The 21,955-nt window shown below is 28.8% G+C and overlaps 1 protein-coding gene across 1 annotated transcript in view; it reads left to right on the forward strand.

Moving 5' to 3' along the window:
• Positions 1-20,273, forward strand: part of LOC142331154 (uncharacterized) — a 39,223-nt gene extending 18,950 nt beyond the window's left edge. Inside the window, exons 2-6 of the mRNA XM_075376861.1 lie at positions 9,239-9,339; positions 10,113-10,266; positions 14,748-14,833; positions 16,236-16,371; positions 19,660-20,273. Of these exons, the coding sequence (XP_075232976.1) occupies positions 9,259-9,339; positions 10,113-10,266; positions 14,748-14,833; positions 16,236-16,371; positions 19,660-19,817 (615 nt within the window). The 5' untranslated portion in view covers positions 9,239-9,258 and the 3' untranslated portion in view covers positions 19,818-20,273. The remainder of the gene's footprint in view (positions 1-9,238; positions 9,340-10,112; positions 10,267-14,747; positions 14,834-16,235; positions 16,372-19,659) is intronic.
• Positions 20,274-21,955: the final 1,682 nt, after the last annotated feature.

Genomic DNA, 21,955 nt, shown 5'->3' on the forward strand with positions numbered 1-21,955 from the left:
AAGGAATTAGAATTAAAATTAGCAATTGTATTTATTAAATCTCCTATAGAAATTATAAAACAATTTTTTTTTTAAATTCTCAACTGTATATGCTTCACTATTATTTTTTTTTGGCTTTCTGTCTTCAATGCGCTATAGCGGAGCTATTGCATTTCCTGAAAGAGAAAGTATTGTAATCGGTCCAATTTGGGCAAATGCAGTTTTCACCGGATCTTGACATTTTGACACCTAAGGAACCCAAAAAATCAGATGGAAATTTTTCAGATGTTAATATTCATATGTACATGTCTGCTTGATGTTGGCCTCTAAATCTTATCTCTCCAGAACTAATGGACCGATTTTGACCAAACATGGTCAGATTACTTATATATATGGGGCATTGATGGCATTAAATTTTCTACTTATAAGGTCAAGGGGGTGAGGCTATACAGCAAGGTCACCCTCAGTACCAACACATTTTGGCTAATTAAGATCATATTTTTCTTAGCCACATTTGTTAACAATTAAGAAATCTGTTGCGGGCACCACATGACTTCCTTGTATGCCTATTAAATTACATGTACACATTTAAAAAAAAGTACATAAAATTTTATTTCGTTAATAACTTCTGATATTTTTTCATCTTTATTTTTATTGAATTATTATTTATCGTAAAAATGTGAAGGAGGTTAATTTTAATAATTATTAATAAATAAGGTAATTATTAATAAATCAATATATTTAAATTAAAGAAAAAAAAGTTAAAAAAAAAGGTGATGAAGTCTGATTTGAATCGAAGTGCCTTCCCCTTTTAAGATCCAAATATTTCATTAATTAAAAGTTCATGTGGCTATAAATTTGGAACCGATGAAAATAAGTAACACTTATGATATATTGTTGAAAAGCTCTCAGTGAGGACTTATTACTGCAGTTAAGAACACTTCAAAAATCCAATTTTTGTTTATATTTTTGGCTTTTTTGGACACTTTTGGTTCAATTGATTGCAGTCAAAAAGGGAGGTGCGCAACTAGATCTTACAGCAGTCCTAAACCCAAAATTTCAACATCCTACAGGTAATAGTTTTTTAGGGGATACATACGTATATACGTACAGACATCATGCTGAAACTAGTCAAAATGGATTCAGGGATGGTCAAAATGGATATTTACGTTGAAATCTGAAAACATTTTTCACAATCATAGTTCTTCCTTTACTTCATATAAGGAAATAAAAATAACATTATTTCCAAAAAGAAGGTTTTGCAAAATTGCACCCTCACCCCAAAAAATGCTCTAAACTTTGAAGTGATCGCTATGATGGTTGTTTTTCTTGAGGTTTCTTCTATTGTCGTCTAATTACGCATACAAATTAATTGTTTCTAAACTGGGAGACCAAACCCCACCAAGCAGCCAGACCCAACCAAAAGTTATGCATTTTTTAACACATTTCTTCTTTCCCTTTTTTTATTGTAATCAAGACTGCTTTAAAAGAGTCTTTTTAAAGACTCTTGTGCTTGTTAAAAAAATTGAACTTTGATTCCCACTTCAGGGTTTGTGCAAAAAGTAACAAGCATGGTCGTATGATGTATAAATTTATATATTTTTAAGGGTGGTGAAAATGATTTTGATATTTGAAGTTGTTGAAATAAAATTTTTCTCTTTTTTTTTTTAGTAATACCACAGTTGAAATTTCTGGTTTTAACCTAAAGCCAGTATTTATTACCTTTAATTATAACGTGGGATTTTTTTCAATATGTCATTAATATATTAATTATATTTTATTTATAAATAGCCACATGACAGGAAAGTCCTACAACTGTGTTGTCAGCTTTTTTTAATTAATCAGAATCTGTAAAAAAAAAAAACACATGATTCACAAAGTGAAATATGGAACTTATCACTGAATGAAAATTAATCTAAATAAAAAACCTGAAATCAGTACAAGAAAGTGAAAAAAATAGGATTTACTAATTAGTGAATCTCTTGAATCAAATTTAATAAAAAAGTTAAGATACTTTTATATTAATTTTTAAGAATTAAATTTTCATTTTTAGGAATTTACTTTGTTTTTTTTTACTAAAATAATTTTTTTTTAATAAAGAAGTAAAGAAATGCCAACTGGTTTTTCTGTAAGTGTGGAATATTGAGGAACGTGACAATCATTTTTAAAATAAGGCAGAATACACTTGGTGGAGTGATGTAAAGAATAGTTGAAGCTGGTTGGAAGATTGTTTTTAATTTTTATTTGATATATTAATTAGTTATAATTTTTGGTAGTATTGAAATTTATAAAAAATGAACCAGCTGTGTATTCTTTAAAACACTTAAATCCTTGGCTTTTTCTGTTTTACTATTTAGTTTGACTATTTGTTTTTACATCAAAGTTGATTATTTTTTTATGAATCTGACTTAAATCTCATAGTTACTGTATGTAGCTTGATTAATCTTTTCATCTGGTTTGAAGTATTATATCAAAGCATTATGTTAATTATGGTAAAGGAGTACCTACCTAACATTCACGTAAAGCTTGTTCCCAAAAAATAACTTTATGAAAAATATTTTTTACATGAAAATATTATATGTATTGAGTAAGTATTATATAATTGTAAGGTGAAATGTTTTAATTTTGTTTTTCTTTTTTTAAAACAAAATTCACCGTCTAAGTTTTATTCCTTTAAGAATGACAGTCACCAGACATCATTTTGAAAAAACTTATTCTGTAAGTTTTTTAAATATTTAAATTAGAATTCAATTCTGATAAAACATCTTAGCCTAAATTTGGATTTTGGTTGAGGATACGTTAGCTCATATTCAGTTTTAATTAACGACATTTAATTTTAACTTATGATAGCGTAGAATTAGTTCATAATTATTTTAGAGTGTAAAAATCTAAGATAAATTTTTATCTCAGATATAGGAGTGGGGGAGCTAAGTTGTTATCAGTGATATTATTTATGATAATATGTTATAATCATCTAAATATTATCAGGTTTTAATAAAATACATACAAAAGTAATGTACCACGTTTTTTTCTTTAAATAATTTAATCATAATCCAATTAATACTTAAAATTATTACGGTGTTTGGTGTTAAACATTGCAAAACAAAAATTACTTTTATATTGTATATTCATAATGCAATGCAGTTTTCTTTTTCATGACCTTCTCCTATTTGTTTAAATATATGCTTGTGTAATATCATGTTGGATATTTTGTATTTGTGTTAATTAATATTATTTTGTTTGTAAATTTTTATTTTATTTATTTTTCACTTTCATCGAGGAAATGCTTCATACGTTATAAAATTAGCTTAGTTTATGATGTCATACAGTTTGTCTATGATTATGTAGTTTGACTAAATTATTTGTTTTGCTGGGTTAGTTATTGGTTTTGTTATAATACAAGGTCAAGTTCATTTAGGTCAGTAAGCTCATGAATAGGTTGCAGCAGTCTAATTCTTAAAACTTAAAACGTAGTTCTTAATGTTTATTAAGAATTGAAATTTTTATTCAGATTCCAGTTTTTTTTTAAATGATAGAAAAAAATAAAGGGAGGTTCTATACTGGGCTCATATAAAATGGAATGGTCACATAATTAATTTAAAAATAACTTTTATTTGTTTTTAGTGATTACTTAATGTTGGTTTTTTATACTGTAAAAATATGTAGCCTGAAGTCATTGTTGTATTCAAAATGTTTTCAGTGTAAGTACTAAAAAAAAAATTAGTTTAAATATTTTAAATATTTTAGGTAAAATGCTACATTTCACTACAAATTACAGACAGCCTTAAGTCATGTTTGACAGTAGTTATTAATGTTGTTTTTTTCTGCACACCCTTTCTTATTTCCACTAGCTGTTGTTGCCTACCTCATTTCTTGCAGTTTCTTTTTTTGTGTGCCTATGTTTTTAGGAATATCTCTATCTTAAATAAAACTAAACATTTTAAAATGGTAATAAAAAACCATAAAAATAAAATCCTGTTGCAAGAAATCTACTAAAAATTAATAAATAATAGTTTTTTAAATTCTTATTAAAATTTTGACCTTAAGAGTTTGTCAAAGTACAAAACAAAAGCAAAAATCAAGATTTATAATTTACTAAATGCTGCCTTTAGAATGTTGAAATTAAAATAAAATTGGAAAAGCATAAAACAGAACTGTAAACATACGTTTTTATTTATGTAACTAAAAAAACAAAAAAATTAATTTTATTTTTTAGTTTTACTTCTATAGTCTTATGCAAATTAATGTGAACAATAGGTAATTTTTAGTTATGTTGCATCACTGATTCCAGACGTAGTACAGCTGTTTCCCTCCATTTCAAATTTTTGTTTTCGGCCCATTTACCATTGTAGCGGCTTTCCATCACCGAATTGTCTTTGTGGAAACGTTCACCGTGTTCGTCACTTACGTCTCCGAGGTTGTCCGAGAAAAAATCCAGATGTGAGTGGAGGAAATGTATTTTCGAAGACATATTACATACCATAGCTCTATACGAAGTAAGAAGTTGATTAACAATATCCTGGTAATTGTCGGATTTTTGTTTTCCAAGAAAATTTTTACAAACATCTTTAAATGAAGCCCAAACTATACTTTACACAATATTTAACACTGAGATATTGTGTATCATCATCTTTCTTATTTAACTCTCTTATTTGAGGACCAACAAATATTCCTTGTTTAATTTTTGTTTCACATCTTCACTCTGAAATTTCTGCCCGATGCACAAAAATCCGGGACTATCCTTCTTCATTGCTTTTAGAAAATTTTTCATTACTCCTAACTTGATATGGAGAGGAGTAAAAATATTTTTTTGGGTTTAACTAAGGGCTCGTGAATAATATTTTTCCCATTTGGAGTTGTCTCGTTTCTTCCACTCTTTGATAACATAATGTTTATCTGTAGCTCGGCTGTCCCATTCGAAAAGTAAACACATGTACTTAGTATAGCCTAAATGCATGCCTAACAAAATAGCTATAACTCTCAAATCACCTTATATATTCCAGCTATGTTTTTTAAAATTTATTTTTTCAAGAGCATCATCTTTTATCACATCGCATGTCTCTTTCAAATTATAAGTATTTAGTATTGAAGGATATTTGTTACTGTTGTGTAGTAGAACCACTTTTAAACTATACTTGGATGAATCTATGAAAAGGCTCCAGTCCTCGGGTTTATAAACTTGTCCTAAGTGCAACATAAGTTCATCAATATTTGTGCAATAAACCAAATTATTTTCATCAATAAAATACTGAGAAAGTTCTTTTTGTCGGCTTCAAAAGACCAAAATTTTTGTATCTTTTTTAAGTAAATTCCAACCTTGCAGTCTTGATCCTAACTGTTCAGCTAGATTTTTTTGATAAATTTAAATCCCTAACAAAGTCATTTAATTCACCTTGTGATATAAGATATGCAAGATATTACTTATTGGAAGATAATTCAAAATCAAAATCATTGTTTTCTTCTTCATTACTGCCTGATTCTTCATCACTGTTTTCGAAACATACATTCTCAGGTGGCTCAGGAACTGGAATAATTTCACTATGAGGTACAGACTTCATTACATATTGCAATGAAGGATATTTTACATTGTGTTTAGATTTTTTATAAATTCCAGACTCTTGTTAAACAAAAGTAACAATCTGTTACATGATCCTTTGGTTCATGCCAAACCATAGGTATACCAAATGGCAAAGCCTTCTGTGTACCTTTCAGCCATCCTTTTAAATATACAGAACAATTAGAACATACTACATGAGGAGCCCATGTCTTATCCTGATTACCAATTTTAAACTGAAAGTACAAATGATATGCTTTTTTAATTAAAGGTGTAATGTTTTTCTATTTGATTTTACAGTAAACTCACCACATACATAACAAAAGACATCCACATCGTTTACACAATTTCGAGGCATTATGACACTGCAGTGTTAACAAACTTAAGACAACAATAAGATTGAACAAAATTAATTTATTCTTAAATCCAGTGCTGAGTACAAACAACACAGCTGTGTTTTCAGCTACATATTTTGACCTGCACAGACATGATTAATCTTGTCCATGAAGGCTCACTCTTTAGTATTAGATATGATGTCATAATATGTGACTATGATATGATTTAATTCTTTGTCTAGTATTGTTTATTTATAACTTACAAATTATGTTAACAAAGTTAAACAATAAAAAATGAACTATAAAAATACAATATAGGAGCTTAAAATGTTAACTATATGTTGAAAAATGAAAAAAACCTTTAATTAAAATTAAAACATTTTTCAAAAGTGGTGGGTGATAGAAAGATTCTGAGTTCATATTCATTTTCAGGATCAAAAAACAGATTAAAATCATGTATTGCATGTTAGAAAACAAATATTATGTTTATCAGTGTAATTAGTCTAAATCATTACATGGGTAACCTCTACGAAAAGGTCGCTGAGGAAGAAAACGTAAAACCACCTTAAAAGATGATATTTTTATATGTAGAATAAGTAAAATTAATTCTCAGAAAAATAGTTTTGAATTGCAAAATGAATTAGAATCAGCTGGTGTAAAAATCCACGATTCTTCTGTACACAGAAGACTTCTGGAAAGCGATCGCAAAGCACTAAGACCTATAAGGAAACAACTTCTTACGAACGCCATGAAGAAGAAAAGGCTTCTTTAGGCCAAAAAATACAAAAACTGAGTGTTGAGACTTTGAGAAAAGTTCTTTTCTCGACTACAGTCATTTTCTAGTCACATGTGCAAAGAAGCGATCATGAACAGGTTTTGCCAAAACACATCAAACAAGTTCTACAACTTGTTTGTAGAACATCCTTTAAAGAAGATGTTTTGGGGATGCTTCACATTCCTTTGAACCTAAAACTTTAGTACCTATCTCTGGAATGATGAACAGTGAAAAGTACATCCCATTTTTGGAAAATAGGGCTCTACCAGAACTTCAAAAACATGCAGATTTACTGGAGTCAAAAACACTGATTTTCAAAAAGATTTGGCCTCCTGCCACTCATCAAAGAAAGTTAAGCTTTTCATATCTCAAAAAGGGATTTAGCGATTGTACTGGCATGGAAATTCACCAGACCTGAACCCAATTGAAAATTTGTGAGCAATTGTGAAGAAAAGACTGAAAGAAATGGACTGCACTACCAAAGAAAAGATGATTTGTACTGTGATAAAGGTGTGGTTTAACGATCAAGAAATTAAATAAATATGTAAAAAAAAACTTATAAATTCAATGCCTAAAAGAATTGAAATGGTTATTAAAGAGCAAGGAGGACACATTAAATTCTAAAAAAATACTGAAATAAACGCTGCACATTCTTTATTTATAATAAATTTGATTTTTTTGAAAATATACTCTTGTTCACATTAATTTGCATAAGATTGTATATGAAATTTGGATATCCATTTGAAACAAAAAAAAAATATATAAGAATGAGAAACCTGCATCTTTACAAAAACTTGAATGCAGAGAAATGATACAAAGAAATCATTCTAATGAGAATGCTAATGAGTGTGAGCTTAAGGCTGTCTGGAATGCAAAAAATTATATATTCTCCTAAGTTTGTTGATTACCTTTAAAAAAAAAGCAAATACTTTATCAGAATAACTTCACACTTTGTATAATAGGACTTAGGTATGCGATAATGATTTAACATTATTCTATACTTCCAGAGAAGTCTTTAATGTTTACGACTACTTTTCGTGATTATATATTTATGAAAATTAACAAATCAGAAGTTAAACATTTTTAAAAAAATTGTTGTTTTATATTAGTCAAAAAATTGAAAATTAGAATTTTCTTTAAAAAATTTTGGACAGCTGCTTTAAAAAAAACCACTACAACTATAGAAACATAACACAGAGATGATACAGTTTAATAAAATGAGTCAATCACAAATTCCTTGTTTGAAATAATGTGATATTATACAATATCATATTATATATTTTTATTTTTACAAAACTGTTATAAAAATGAAACAAACAAAACTTACAGTATTTATAAAAACATTACAATTTTTATCTGCACATACTAATATTAATTGCCTAAAAATAATTCTCAAAATAAACTCTCCATTTTTTTTTTACTTGTATGTTTGAGTAAGGTTAAACTTGAACATTTAATAAATTCAAAAGTGCAAATAATTTGCAGAAAACAACTTTTTTTCTAGGTAAACTAGTGAAATTGAAAGTAAACAGTATAACGATTTTTCTTGTAATAAATACCATGACTGTAAAATAATTCTTTTAGTTTAAATACAATAAGATCTTTTTTTTTATAAAAAATAAAGAACCGGTGTTGGAAAAATTAAAATTATTTTGTAAAAATTGTAAAGAAAATAATATTAATTTGTTAATAATTGATGGAGAAAATTCACTCTGTTTAAAAACATGAATGAAATATTTTCATTCAAAAATTTATTGCTTGACTTCATTTTGAATTTTACTGGTTTCTACTGTTAAAAGAGACTTAAGAAAATAAATTATTTTTGCAAAAGAAGATGTAAGGAATTTTTATAAACACAATGGTTAACTCTTTTTTTTTTCATAACAGTAATATTGTAAATGAAGAAATTTTTAAAAGGATTTTGTTATTATATATGTTTTTCTCTTAGCATTATTGTTTGAACTGAATCATTGCAAAATATTTAGGAATTCTAAATAGAACAATAAAATGATTTAATCTAAAATTTTCATTTTTTGAGGGTTAACTCCTTATTGCATATTTTTGCCTAATTATATTATAATAATTCAGTATTAAATAATTTGTCATAAACAAAAATATCCTCAAATTGACTTTATAGTATTTTTTACATTTAAATAAAATTTTCAATCGGACTGGAAGTCAGATTAATAAAATAATTTTAAAAAAATTGTACTACAGTACCTAGCATAAAGTGAATTTATTTTATATAGAAGTGTCATTGACTGCTACGGTCATTAGCCACTAATAACCGTAGCAGTAGAATGTAGCCAGTAGTGTGCTGGAAAACTCACCCAATGTTGTTTTATCTGTGATGTTGTTTGATCAATGATCTGTGGAAACTAGTTTGTAAAATAAAGCTTAGGCTGACGGCATTTTGTTTCAGATTTGCGATTTATTTCCTGAAAAATTCCTCGTGTTACAGAACCATGAGGTTATAACAAATTCAGTTTACCTAGAACTCATTTTATTTCACGTTTCATGTAACCATTTTATTTAGTCCTGTTCCTGTTAAACCATGTTACAATTTACACTTCTTATTTCTTTGTTATTTTTCAGATACATAAAGAAAAACAAAAATGAAAATACCTCAACTTAAAGAGACTTGTGGTGGCTTTAGCCTTAGAACAGGATCACTTTTCATTTCATGGCTGTCAGTGGTAAATATGAATACAAATAATTAATTATAAAATTACACCAGTAATAGAATAAAATAAAGATTTTTATATTCCTTATTATTTAATTCCATTATTATTTTTAGTCGATTATGATGAAATTAAGTTTAGAACTATGATTTATTTTTAATTCATACTGTAGCATCCATTTAAATTAATGTCAATCTGTCAATCAGTTTAACCCACAACCCACATAAAATTAAAATAAATCAGTATTTCCTTATTAGTGAAGAACTTTAACACCTACTCAGAAACCTACATTTAAACATTATTCTTATATTTCATTATTACATTCTTATCCACAGAAGGTTTTGTGAAAAAAATTATATTTCATGGAATTTATATTCGCATGCAATGATTTTCATGATATTATTGGTTGTAGTGTTTGAATGGAAATCAGGACTGACTCAATTTCCACAGAACTTTTAAAAAAGACAGAATATAGAAAGGGAGGGAAGTGAGAGAGAGAGAGAGCAAGAGAGAGAGAGAATGAATTCATAGAGAGTCTGCCTCTGATCAGAATTGTTTACATTCTTGCCCAAAATCTAATTTTGCTTAATTTAATTTTCCTTAAAATTAGTTGGAAATGAGAAAGTGTTTGGAACCATGAGCCTTGAGATTACTGCTCACAATTTAAAAAATGTCATTAAAATAATATTGTACACAGAATTATTTATTATTAAATTTATAATATCAAATCTACTACTAGAGATGTATTAAATGAGCGAGTAAAATTTTAAAGTAATTTTTTCTTTCAGATATTAGGGGTTATTAGTACAGCCTCTTCAGCAGTCCTTATTTATTACACTTATTTTCTTGAAAATTTTAATTATAGTTTTGATTATGATAGTTACGAATCAGACTCAGTAATGAAAGCAAGACAAATGGAACGAATTGCATATCGGAGAAACGGTAAGTTATTCTTTATACACTTGATTTTTTTTTTTTCAGTGGATTTATTTTGATAAGAACCATTTCAAATTTTATGTTGATATTGTAATTTTTAGTATATTGCAGTGTTTGATTTAATTAATGTTACATTTAAAAAGATTAAGTCAAGGTATAACCAATCTGTTTAAAGAATACTAAAAAAATGGAAAAGTCTTGGGTTGAGAAAAGGCACATATCTGCTGCTCTTATTTTTCTGATTATTATGCAGTCTTATCCTTACTTTAGGATTAAAGAACTATGGTCGTCCAGAAAGTAAGTATCGTTTACCCATTGGCTGCACACAACTTCAGTCACAACAATGGATCAAGGCCAGCTGATCTCAATTGTTCTGCTTGGGCTGTATAAAATTTTGTAGCTGTATTGTTGACACAGAGTGACTTTGCATGTGTTTATAATGAATGCCAGCTGTGAGGTACAATCAGTCATATGTTTTTTGAATGAGCAAAGTGTTCGTCTTGTGGAAATTCATCATCAAATTACTGCCACAGTTAAATATTACATTGTCAAATATGGTGACAGTTTAATGAATAAAGGAAATAGCGTTTATTTATGGTGAAGAGAACATCTGTTCATTATGAGCAATGCTCAGGACGCCTTACTTTCATTACTGAACAGCTGAAAGAACAGATTGACAGACATTTTAGAGAGAACTGGCATTTTATGTTAAACAAACTTTGTGATATTTTTCCTGTATGTTATATGAAATTCTGTTCATCTAAATTACCATAAAAGTTTTACCCAATGGGTTCTGAGGATGTTGACTGACAATCACACAAAAAATCTGTCTACTGCTCTGTCATTCCTGGAGTGGTACCATAGAAATGGCGATAAACACTACATCACACATAGTGACTGTGCTAAAATATCGGTTTTGCTCTACACACCAGAGAGTAAACATCTGTCACTGAAGTGGCATAATTATTGATCGCATTCAAAGCCAATAATATTCAAACGCAAAATGATGGCCACAATTTTTTCTGGGATCACCATGGAGTCTTCTGTATAAGTTTAGTAAAATAAAAGCATTCATGCTACAAAACAGATGGATGAATTAACAGTTTCCCTACCAGCCATTCATTAGTATAGCCAACATTTTGACTCACAAAGTATGTTTGCTTCATGGCAATGCACATCCACATGAAGACTTGTGAACTTTTCAAAGGTTTTGGGGGGTTGTTTTTGATTATCACAGTCCAGATCTTGCTCCGTGTGATTTCCAGCTGTTTACAAAATTGATTGAGTTTCTTGGAGGGATTCACTATGAAAGTAATGACGATATCAAGGCAGCAGTTCATGACTGGCTAAATGGACTTATTTCCTTTTTCTTGATGATTTCGCCTCATAAGCTTGAAGCTTGTACATGGAATATGGAAATGGAATTCTGTATTGGATGAAAAATGCCATGTCTGACTGGGATTTTAACCCGGGACCTCCAGATGAAAGCCCAAGACACTACCACTCTGCCACAGAGATCGCCTTCTTTCGTTCATGTTTCATCATTCTTCTTTCATAATCTCTCTCAATATCCTTATACTTCTGGCTTATAACCTCCCAAAACTTAACTAACCATCGCTTTCCCACCTTATTCTTCGGGTCTGTTTCATTGTACCTCAAAGAGAGATTCAACATTCTTCTTTACCATTCAGGATTCTACTTTCTGAGACATTCTAAGGGAAGCACCATGTTGTAAGGTATGCAGCGTACTGTTTTGCTGAGGACCTCTATTCCATGTCATTACATCTAGGTTTGCCATTCTCATTAATTCTTCCAGTAATTCTCTTTACTTTAATCCTTTTATATGTTAATACAATAATCTTGTTGCATTCAAGAGTATTATTAACTACTGCCACCACTCATGATGCTGATTAAATTACATGTACCGGAAAAGAGTTTGGTTTTTATGAGGTGGCATTAACTCTTACCTATTTTGGTTTCGAATTGTAGTACGTACTAGAAGTATAAACCACCTTGTACCTTACCGCACCTCAAGATTGTTGCTAGTTTTCCCAGTTGCTTATTTTGGTGAAAATCATTATTCACATGTACCTGGAGGTTTTTTCATCCATAGTATTAGGATAAAACTAATGAAAAACTAACTATACTTCCATTTCATATAGATTAGAAAGAAACAATCCAAACAAGAAATCATAAAAGTTTACTTATTTCTATTTCAGTAAGATCTACCTGTATAACCTTAAAAGTTGTCAAGAGTTGGCTATACTTATGAATGGGCAGGAGGATACCTGTTGTTACCTCCATCTGTTTTGCAGCATGATTACTTTTATTTTCCCGTGCTTGGATTTAAAGTAAATGCTGCTAAGGTAGTAAGAATAACAGAGAGCTAAATATTAAAAGAGGAGAAGGCAATATTCCAAAGTTACTGAATTTTGCCATATATTCATAAAATCATAAAGAATTTATTAAGTAAGCAAGATATGAATAGTATAATAGTACAAGATAGGAAAACTTAAAGAAAATAATCTGTTTATTTTAAATGTAGATTACAAATTTAAAAAGGTTATTTGAAATGCAGTACTTGGCTATGAATTATGGACAATAAGAATGGGAGAAAAGTAAAAAATAGAGGCTTTTGTAATTAGATATGCTGGTGAATGTTGAAAATCAGGTGGGTTGATAGAGTATGAAATGAAGAGGTTTTAAGATAAGTTAAAAAATAAATGTTTTTTTGCATTTTCTTGTGAAAAATGTTGGTTGACTGAATTCACAATTGAAAATTTGATTATAGAAGGTGCAAAGGGTAAAAACGGTAAAGAAATCCAAAGATAAAAATATTTACGTACTGTTTCAGAATTTTAATAGACTGCAACATATATATTAGGAATAGAAAACAGTAAAAAAAATTAGTGTTTTCTATATTGTTTGCAAAATGAAAAAAAAAACGCCTCTCCTAAGAAGTGTGGATCTCTAAATTCTGAAAATAATTTTTTCCATTAGTTATAGAAAATCTTATCAAAAAAGACCTTTGTATTTTCTTCAGAATGTAACCCATCAGATTATATTGGTGGTAATTAATTTCAATTAGTGATGGTGTTAATTTTAATTTACATTTGGTTTTTGAATAAAATCATTATTCAGCAGTATATGCTTCTCAGGAGGAAAGGAATTTATCCATCATTGCCTTCTGAATATGTCTTATCATTACAGTCCAAGCTTTACATAACATCTACTGTACCATTTCTCAGGGTCAAAGGAGTCTTCCAAGTACTAATGTTTGCATGTGCATTGGTATTATTTCAGTCTGTTAATAAAATTAAATACATTAATCAAGACCACTACTAACTTTTTACGTTCTTTTTCCTGACACTGTATTCTGTGTCGCCCGATCTAACAACTGTAGCTGGTTAACACTGTTACAAACAACAAAAGCATTTTGGTATATGGAAACAAATGTATCTTTAATTTTTAATAATTTTTTTTTATATGCCTGGTTGTCTAAAATTAGATAAATGTAAATTATTGTAAATGTGTCATATTTCGGAATATGAGTTTTAAATATGGCGTAAAGCGTACCACAAAATGTGTTGTTTGCAACAACGGTAATTTGAAGTTGATCTCTTAGTTGGTCACAACCGATCAAGTTTATCTCATTAATTTAGCAACTACTATGGCCTCTGGTCTAGTCCACCAGGGAGTCGAGGACAGACCTCCTTCTTCCACTCGCCTCTATCGCAGAGTCCCACATGACATTTGCTTTATCACATACAGATACCGCTCTTGGCAAGACAGTTCTACACATCACGGCTGCATCGACTACCATACCCTCAGCAGTGCAGCCACGCCCTTGTTATAAAACTCTAAATTTCACAGCTTTTATCCACACTTTCATTTTCCGTTTAACTTGTGGAACCACTGTAAGTTATTACTTCAGAGGATGAATGAGAATTAAATGTATGCATGTAAATACATTATAGTCTTGAACAATCTCAGATTAACCATTCCTGAAATGTGTGGTTAATTGAAACCCAACCACTAAAGAACATCGGTATCCACGATCTAGTACTCAAATCTGTATAACAGTAACTGCCTCTACTAGGATTTGAACCTTAAACTCCCAACTTCGTAATCAGCTGATTTGTGATAACGAGTTCACCACTAGACCAACTTTTATCCACACTGAACTTAAAACTTCTTCCATATTAACTCTACTTTTTATTATTTTTTTTATATCCTGTAGATTGAAAACATATCTTATGTAGTAAAATGTTTATAGAGATGCACAATTATATATAAAACACAACTATAGAAATATCATTACTTACCAAACAAATACTACAAAAAAAAATTTGTTACCAAAATTTTTCATTAATTTGGAACTATCAACATACTAGATTTAGTTAAGTTTGCATGTAGCAAACTTACTTTAGTTTCTATCCTAAAATTTATATTGCTGAAAATTAAAAAATTATTTATTTATTTTTCAGAAAAAACAATGGAAATGGGAATGTACTTTATATTATTTATAATCCATGGAATTATTTCACTGTTTTTACTTATTGGCATTCAAAAGGTAACATAAATGAACATATTTACAAAATAATATTAAATTTGTACTCTCATAAACGTAAAACAATAATAAATAAAACAAAATAAAAATATCACTTACTGCTTATTTATTCTACATTCGAATTAGCGCTTTTGCAGTGTACACAGCTTCATCAGATGTAATAAAAATGAATAAACAAACTCAAAAAAGAAGGATGTTAACCCTTCATAATCAGATTGCTAAATTGTAATTTAAAAGAAAATTTATCGCTGATAAATATATACTGCTACCTATTAGATGAATTTATAATTATTTGAATTCTACTATTTGTTGAATCCATTCATCATATTCAGTTTCACCTGTTCATTTGTAATATTAATACCTTTTTTTTAATTAGATGTATTTTTTCAAGAGACAGTGTTTTAGGAGCTATTTTATAAAAAATTGGTGAGATGTTTTTTAAAGAAGATTAATTTACTTTTTTATTATAATACTGTTTTTTTAATAAAACTATGTTTTTAAAAAACAGAACTTACTGATATATGTTATCAAGTACTTTTTTTATTATAAATTACATATGTGGAGATATGTTTATAATCTCTAAATACAGAATGTATTAGTGAAATATAAACAAAGGTAATATCTTGTAAGAATAGACCTGTTTAAAGATAAAAATTGAGATCAAGGTGGTTTAAGACACAGTTGGATATGACAATGTACTTTATTCCTTCCTTTTGTTTGGTATTTAGTAAGCAGTAAAAAAATAGTATAAGAAAACATAGAGGTAGTGTGCTGTTTAAATGCAATTAGGAAGAAGAACGAGACGGGGATATATTAAAAAAATTATTTTTTAATTTGATTATAGACTTAGAGTGACATCTTTTATTATAATTTGACTGTTTGAAGTCTGATTTGTAAAGCGACACAAAATAAAATAAAAATGTTCACAAAATACTTTTTAACTAATTATTAATTTGTAGAGGGAAAAAATTAATATTGCTGCAATTTTGAAATTTACAAATACACATTTCCATATTTATTTATTTCATACAGATTACTAAAAAAAAAAAATGCCAACTGCATTAAATAGTTTAGTTTGTTCCAGAGATGTAAATTTTTATTTAAAAACACAAAATATTGGAAAAACAGATAAAAAGGTGCTTTCAGATCTATGTTTATGGGAGCTTCATTTTTACTTCTACTGATATTAAAAATGGTAGGAATGTACTACCATAACATTCACCAACATTTTTTTTAATGCAACTTGTAGAATTAAATATTAGTTTATTACATTAAACTTTGAATGTAGTATAGTAACATTTTTCCGAAACATGTACATCCTGTTGTTTCTTCTTTTTTTAGAAAAAATATCTGGTTCATTTTTATAGAATTTATAAGTTTTGAATGGTATTTTGTTCTTTTATAGAGGAAACTTCGTTATATGTTGCCATGGATCTGGGCTTCTGGTATAGCAATAGTTTTATACTTCCTCACAGTTTTTAATCTTGGATGGAATGAAAGAGGCATTGATAGAGACAATTTTCGTCTAATTTGTGTATTAGGTAAGTATACTAACATGTTTTACTAAGCATACTAAGAAAAAAAGAAAAACTCCTGATGTCTTGACATCAATACCAAATTAAAAAAAAAATTACACTTCATTTGGGGCTTGTTGCTTACTTAAAAACATCAAAACTTAAGTAAAAATTGAAAAAAAAAGCTTTTACTTTTGAGTGTGTATTTAAAATTGATTTTATAAAAGAAGTTTTATTTAAGATGTGGATAAGACTAGATAAAAAATTCTGTATGAATGAAAAAAGTAAAGTATAGAGAAAAATAAGAAAAGGAATGTCATGAGGAATAAGTACAATTTTTTTTACCTTTTTTTTTTTTAATGTATGTGTTTACACATAAATAAAGAAAAAATTGTTTTTTTTATTAAAATAAGTTCAAATAAGAATTGATTAAGTGGCAAAATAATTGAGTATGAAATTCTTGAATTAAGTTTTTCTGTTTAATTTGATTATGATACATACATCTTAAGTTAAAAATTAAGTACCGTACTTGTAATTCTTCAGAAGTGATGAAATTAGAAATGATTAAAGTTGCATTTTTTGAAACAGAGTATTTCACAAATGATTTATCTTTATAATGGGCTATGTGTCATTTAAGAAATAAAAGACTGGCTGTACATAAGTTTAATGGATGTAAATAAAAACAAAATGTATATGAAAAACTGCAAAAAGCTAAACCTGTATTTTAACATGACAATTATGTTTTTATTATTAACAGTCTGTTTTAAAATCTGATTACAAAACAAATGCACTTCCACATTATATCGCCTTAAAACATTATTCAGAATATTCAGCTAGTAAAAGTAAAATTAAGTTTTCACATTCTTATGATGACATTAAAGTTAAGAAAAACAAAATTTTAATCTTCAGTTTTATAGAACTAAAAAGAAATTAATTGAAATTCTTATAAATTAACAGTGCTTGATCACAAAATATTAAAATAAGCAAAAAATAATATTATTAGAAAAATACATAATATTAAGATTATTGAAATAGGAAAATTAACTGTATAAATGAAACCAAAAAAAAAGTTAAAATTAAAAACATATTATTGTTCAATATCCAAGCAGTTGTATATAAAATCTTTAGTTTTCAACCTTTGAAAATAGCAAAATTTTGGCCAAATTCTTTTTTTTCTTAAATAAGATGATCATTACATTGCAAAGGAAAGTAGTCGTCTGTAATGTTTTCTATATTTATTTATTTATTGAAAATTTTTAACTGCATCCCATTATTCTACTTTATTGAGTTGGTTTTAGTCATAAAAAATCAGGATAATCTTTTGAAGCCTTAATCCAAATTTACGGTAACATTGTACAATACCTGCAGATCTGAAGACATGAAAGTCTTCTTTTTCCATATGTTAACCATGTAGTTATGAAACTCATTTGCAACAATCATTAATCTGATTAAAATGCTAAAGGAACTTCACATTTATTATTTCTCTTTTCCTTTTTTTATTTTTGACAAAAATTGTGATAAAGTCTCTGATAAGAATGGTTAGAAATAAGAAACTTTTGGTCGATTTCATCCATGATTCCTCTCATTACCAGCTAAAACGAAAATTATATAAGCATATGGTTTTTGTTTTGAGTATAGCAGTTATCACTCTAAAAAGATATTGTTCATTTTGGGATGATGGTGCCCATTAATGATTTAAGCAAACATTATACATCTGATTTCATTCCCAACCATCAATTCCTGGCATAAAAGTTCCTTTATTTGTACCTTCTTTATGGATTCCAAAATTATTACATTACAGCTGTCTAAAATAGTACATACTACAATAGAATAGAACTGGAGTAGATAATTCCTTTTACAGATTTTATCAGTAAAATACAAAAATCAGTTGTGGACATCTGGTGTAAAACATGTTCTTCCATGGCTCCTCTCAGTGTTTCTGCTTCTGCATTGGTGGATTTCTAGTTTTTATTGGCTGGTAAATTTTTTAATGCTTGGAATCAGAAGGTTGTTTCAATAAATGATTAGAGAACCTTTTCTTGATTATGTTGTAGAACATTTGATCTACAATTTCATGATCCAAATTATCATTAATAAATCCCTTCTATAACAAACAGATTTCAATTTAAGTATTTTTTGTTAGATTTGGGTTTTGTGTAATGATTTATGTCTACGTATGTTGTAATTGAAAACAACAATTCGATCATTACTTGCCTCAGAATATTTTCTGTATGATTGTTCACATCTTTCTGCATATGTTAAATTCCCTAACTTGATTTCTGTAAGTATGGTCTCAATCCTTCACTTTGTTATCTCAAAAATATTCAAAAGATTCTCTTTGCAAATTTTGCTGATTTTCCTTTACCTTCTTGAACTGTAAAAAAATCACATGCTTGATTTCTATTACATCTAGGTTCAACATTTCTGCGCCGTTATTTTACATCATAGACCAAAATCAGTCCCATCAAAAAGTTATTCTGTTTCACTTCATCTGCCGATTTGAAAAAAATCAGTGGAGGGCCAACTTTTGATTATCCAGTAATGTTGAACAACCATTTTTGGCATTTCAGATTATCTGAAACAAAAAATTATTGTTTTTGCGATTTGAAACAGTGAAATTTTAAGCCAATTAATCATTTTTTTATGTTCAAATCCGTAGAACATTTTCCTGATTGAAAATTTAAATTCAAAGGGACGCACGCTAACGTTAATTTTTTTTTCCTTTACATCACCTACACTAATAATGATACGATAATTGTATTATAAAGAAAACAACTTTTAATATTCTTTACATTTTAATCTAGTGTTGTTTTAGCCGTAACAACTTTATTTTTTGAGATTCAGTCTTCCCCCAACTTCTTATTTGTTTATGAGAATTATTCATGTTTCTTTATCATTCTTTCTAGACTTTATGGGATTATCAGATATAATAATTTCATAGATATTCATACAAACTTTTGATAATTAAACAGGTAGTAGAATATGGTGTTTAGCTTTGTGTCAGTATGGAATAAATTGTTGCATGTTGCCACTAGATTGACACTAGCAAGTCTTTGTTATTTCCATTATTAATTGCCACAATGCTATGTGATTAGTATCTCCTACAGATAAGATGTTTTTCTTGAGATATCATGATCATTTAAATCTGATATAAATACAATAAATTATGGAAAAATATTTCTTAACAAAGCTATTTCTTTTACTTAAATATTTTTACGATATGGCTTTTGTCCCCACAATTCATTAATTTTTTTATTTTGTATTTGTTCAGTTATTACATTGATAATTTAATATATTTATGTGTTTTTGTTTCAGCTTTACATACCTACGTATTCCTAATTGTATACAGCTATTACAAGTTATTGAAAATGGAAAGAAGTAGCAATAATAATCTCAAAGAGCAAGTTTTGACGCATGAATCAATTCTTGCCACTGATGATCCAATTAAACCCACTGATCCTTATATTGCCTAAACAGTAATTTATATGTATGTTTATATAATATACACAGACATACACACACACTTTCACACACATACACATATATATATATAACATATATTGTTTATATATATAAACAATATATGTTATATATATATATTATTATATTTTACTATGCACTATAAATACTTCTGGTGAAAAACTTGTTCTTTTTTTTAAATATAGAATGATACATGCTTTTTGCTAATACCTTTTGGCTACAAGTGAGTTAACTTAAAATATTATAATTTTACAATCTTCTAAGAAAGATGGTAGTGTATAATATAAAATATAATGTGGATATATATACTTGTTTACAAATTTATGTATTTTAATATTGCAATTATTTTTGTGGCTACAGAATGTACTGTAATAATAAATGTAAGAATGATAATATAATTTTGATATTATATTTTTTTATGATAAAATAAAACCGATTTAAAACTAAAATTGTTTTTTTTTTAATTCAAAAAAATGTCTGATGTCTACCTTAGAGTTGATGCAGGCATCAATTTGTTTCTTCATGTTCAGTGCAACTTTCCTGATTTGTTGCTCTGGTATTAGAAATATCTTTGATATTTTCTGTTAATTCATCAAAAGAATACAGAGTTATACTGAATATGTTGTAGAACATTTGATATAATACTTTTAAGATACAAATGATCATTACTACACCCTTCAATAAAATCAGATTCTCAAATTTCAAAGTTCTTTGTTGGATTTGGATCTACTGTAATGACTTTTCTATACATATGCTATTAGTGAAAGCAACAATTCAATCATTGCCTGCTTTAGGAATCAGGAAAAAATCAAATCAACCTCCCAATTCTTAAAGTCAGATGTACCTGGCATACAGTAAAAACCCCTTGTACTATTTTAGGAAATTATTCAGGGTGGCGCAGGGAAAAAGGAAATTTTTAAAGTAGTAGTAACAGCACTGAGGTACTGGTAGAAAGGTGGGAGTGAGTGGCATCCTTTTGTGCACAACTATCATCCATTTAGTAATCACAGACCAGTGGATTGGTACACAATGTGCATTTGCTATGTAGACATTTTACAAAAATGGTGGCAGTGTGAATGCTGCTCAATGGGAATTCCGACATTATTAAATTTAGGATGTCATGGTTGCGTTCCATCTTGCCACGCCATCAAGACATGGGTTGAGAACTTTGATGAGATGGGTTCAGCTCTAAAAAAGAAACCACCAGGAAGTCAACAAACTCCATGATCCCCAGAAAACATTGAAGCAGTTCGGGTCACAATTGGAAGGAACCCATGGCAATTGTCAAGGAAACACGCAGCAGCATTGAACCTAAACCAAACCACTGACCATCGAATACTCAACAGTGATTTGAAGTTTCATCCTTACAAAATTCAAGTTGTACAGGAACTAAAACCATCAGACAATCTTTTCATGTTGGATGATGCTTATTTCCATATCAGGGGGATTAAACAGCAGAATTGCAGGTATTGGGCAGCTGAAAACCCTTGTTAATTGCATGAACGACAATTATTCAGTCAAAAGATTACAGTTTGGTGTGCCATATCAATATGAGTTGTGATTGGACCGTACTTCTTTGAGGATGAGAGAGGGAATGCAACGACAGTAACGTCTGAATTGTATGTTGATATGCTCAAATCTTTTTTAGTAGAACTTCAAATCTTTCGTAATTTTCATTATCAGCAAGGTGGAGCGATGGTCCATACTGCCTGAGTGTCAATTGCAGCTGTTCGGCAGCTACTTGGTAACCATGTAATTTCACGGTTTGGCGACATTCATTGGCTCCCAAGATTACCAGATTTGTCAGTGTGCAATTTTTTCTTGTGGGGCTACCTCACATTTAAAATGTACACTACTCACCCAGTGACAATCACTGAATTGAAAATGAGCATTTGAGAAAAAATTGCTGCAATTCCCATGGAAGTGTTTCAAAGTGCTGTACGAAATCTTGGCATTCACTTCCAGGAATGCATACGTTTGAATGGCCATCATCTGTTGGAGATTTTTTTAGAAATTGAATTTTTTTGTTTTGGGACCCTTAATAGCATGTAATTTACTTTTTGTTTTCAACATTGAAACTGTAAATTCATTTTTTTTTTAATTTTGTGAGAGTTACTTCAATACTTCATGT

The sequence above is a fragment of the Lycorma delicatula genome, chromosome 10 (assembly GCF_047948215.1).
Source record: "Lycorma delicatula isolate Av1 chromosome 10, ASM4794821v1, whole genome shotgun sequence".
In the NCBI taxonomy this organism is placed as follows: Eukaryota; Metazoa; Arthropoda; class Insecta; order Hemiptera; family Fulgoridae; genus Lycorma; species Lycorma delicatula.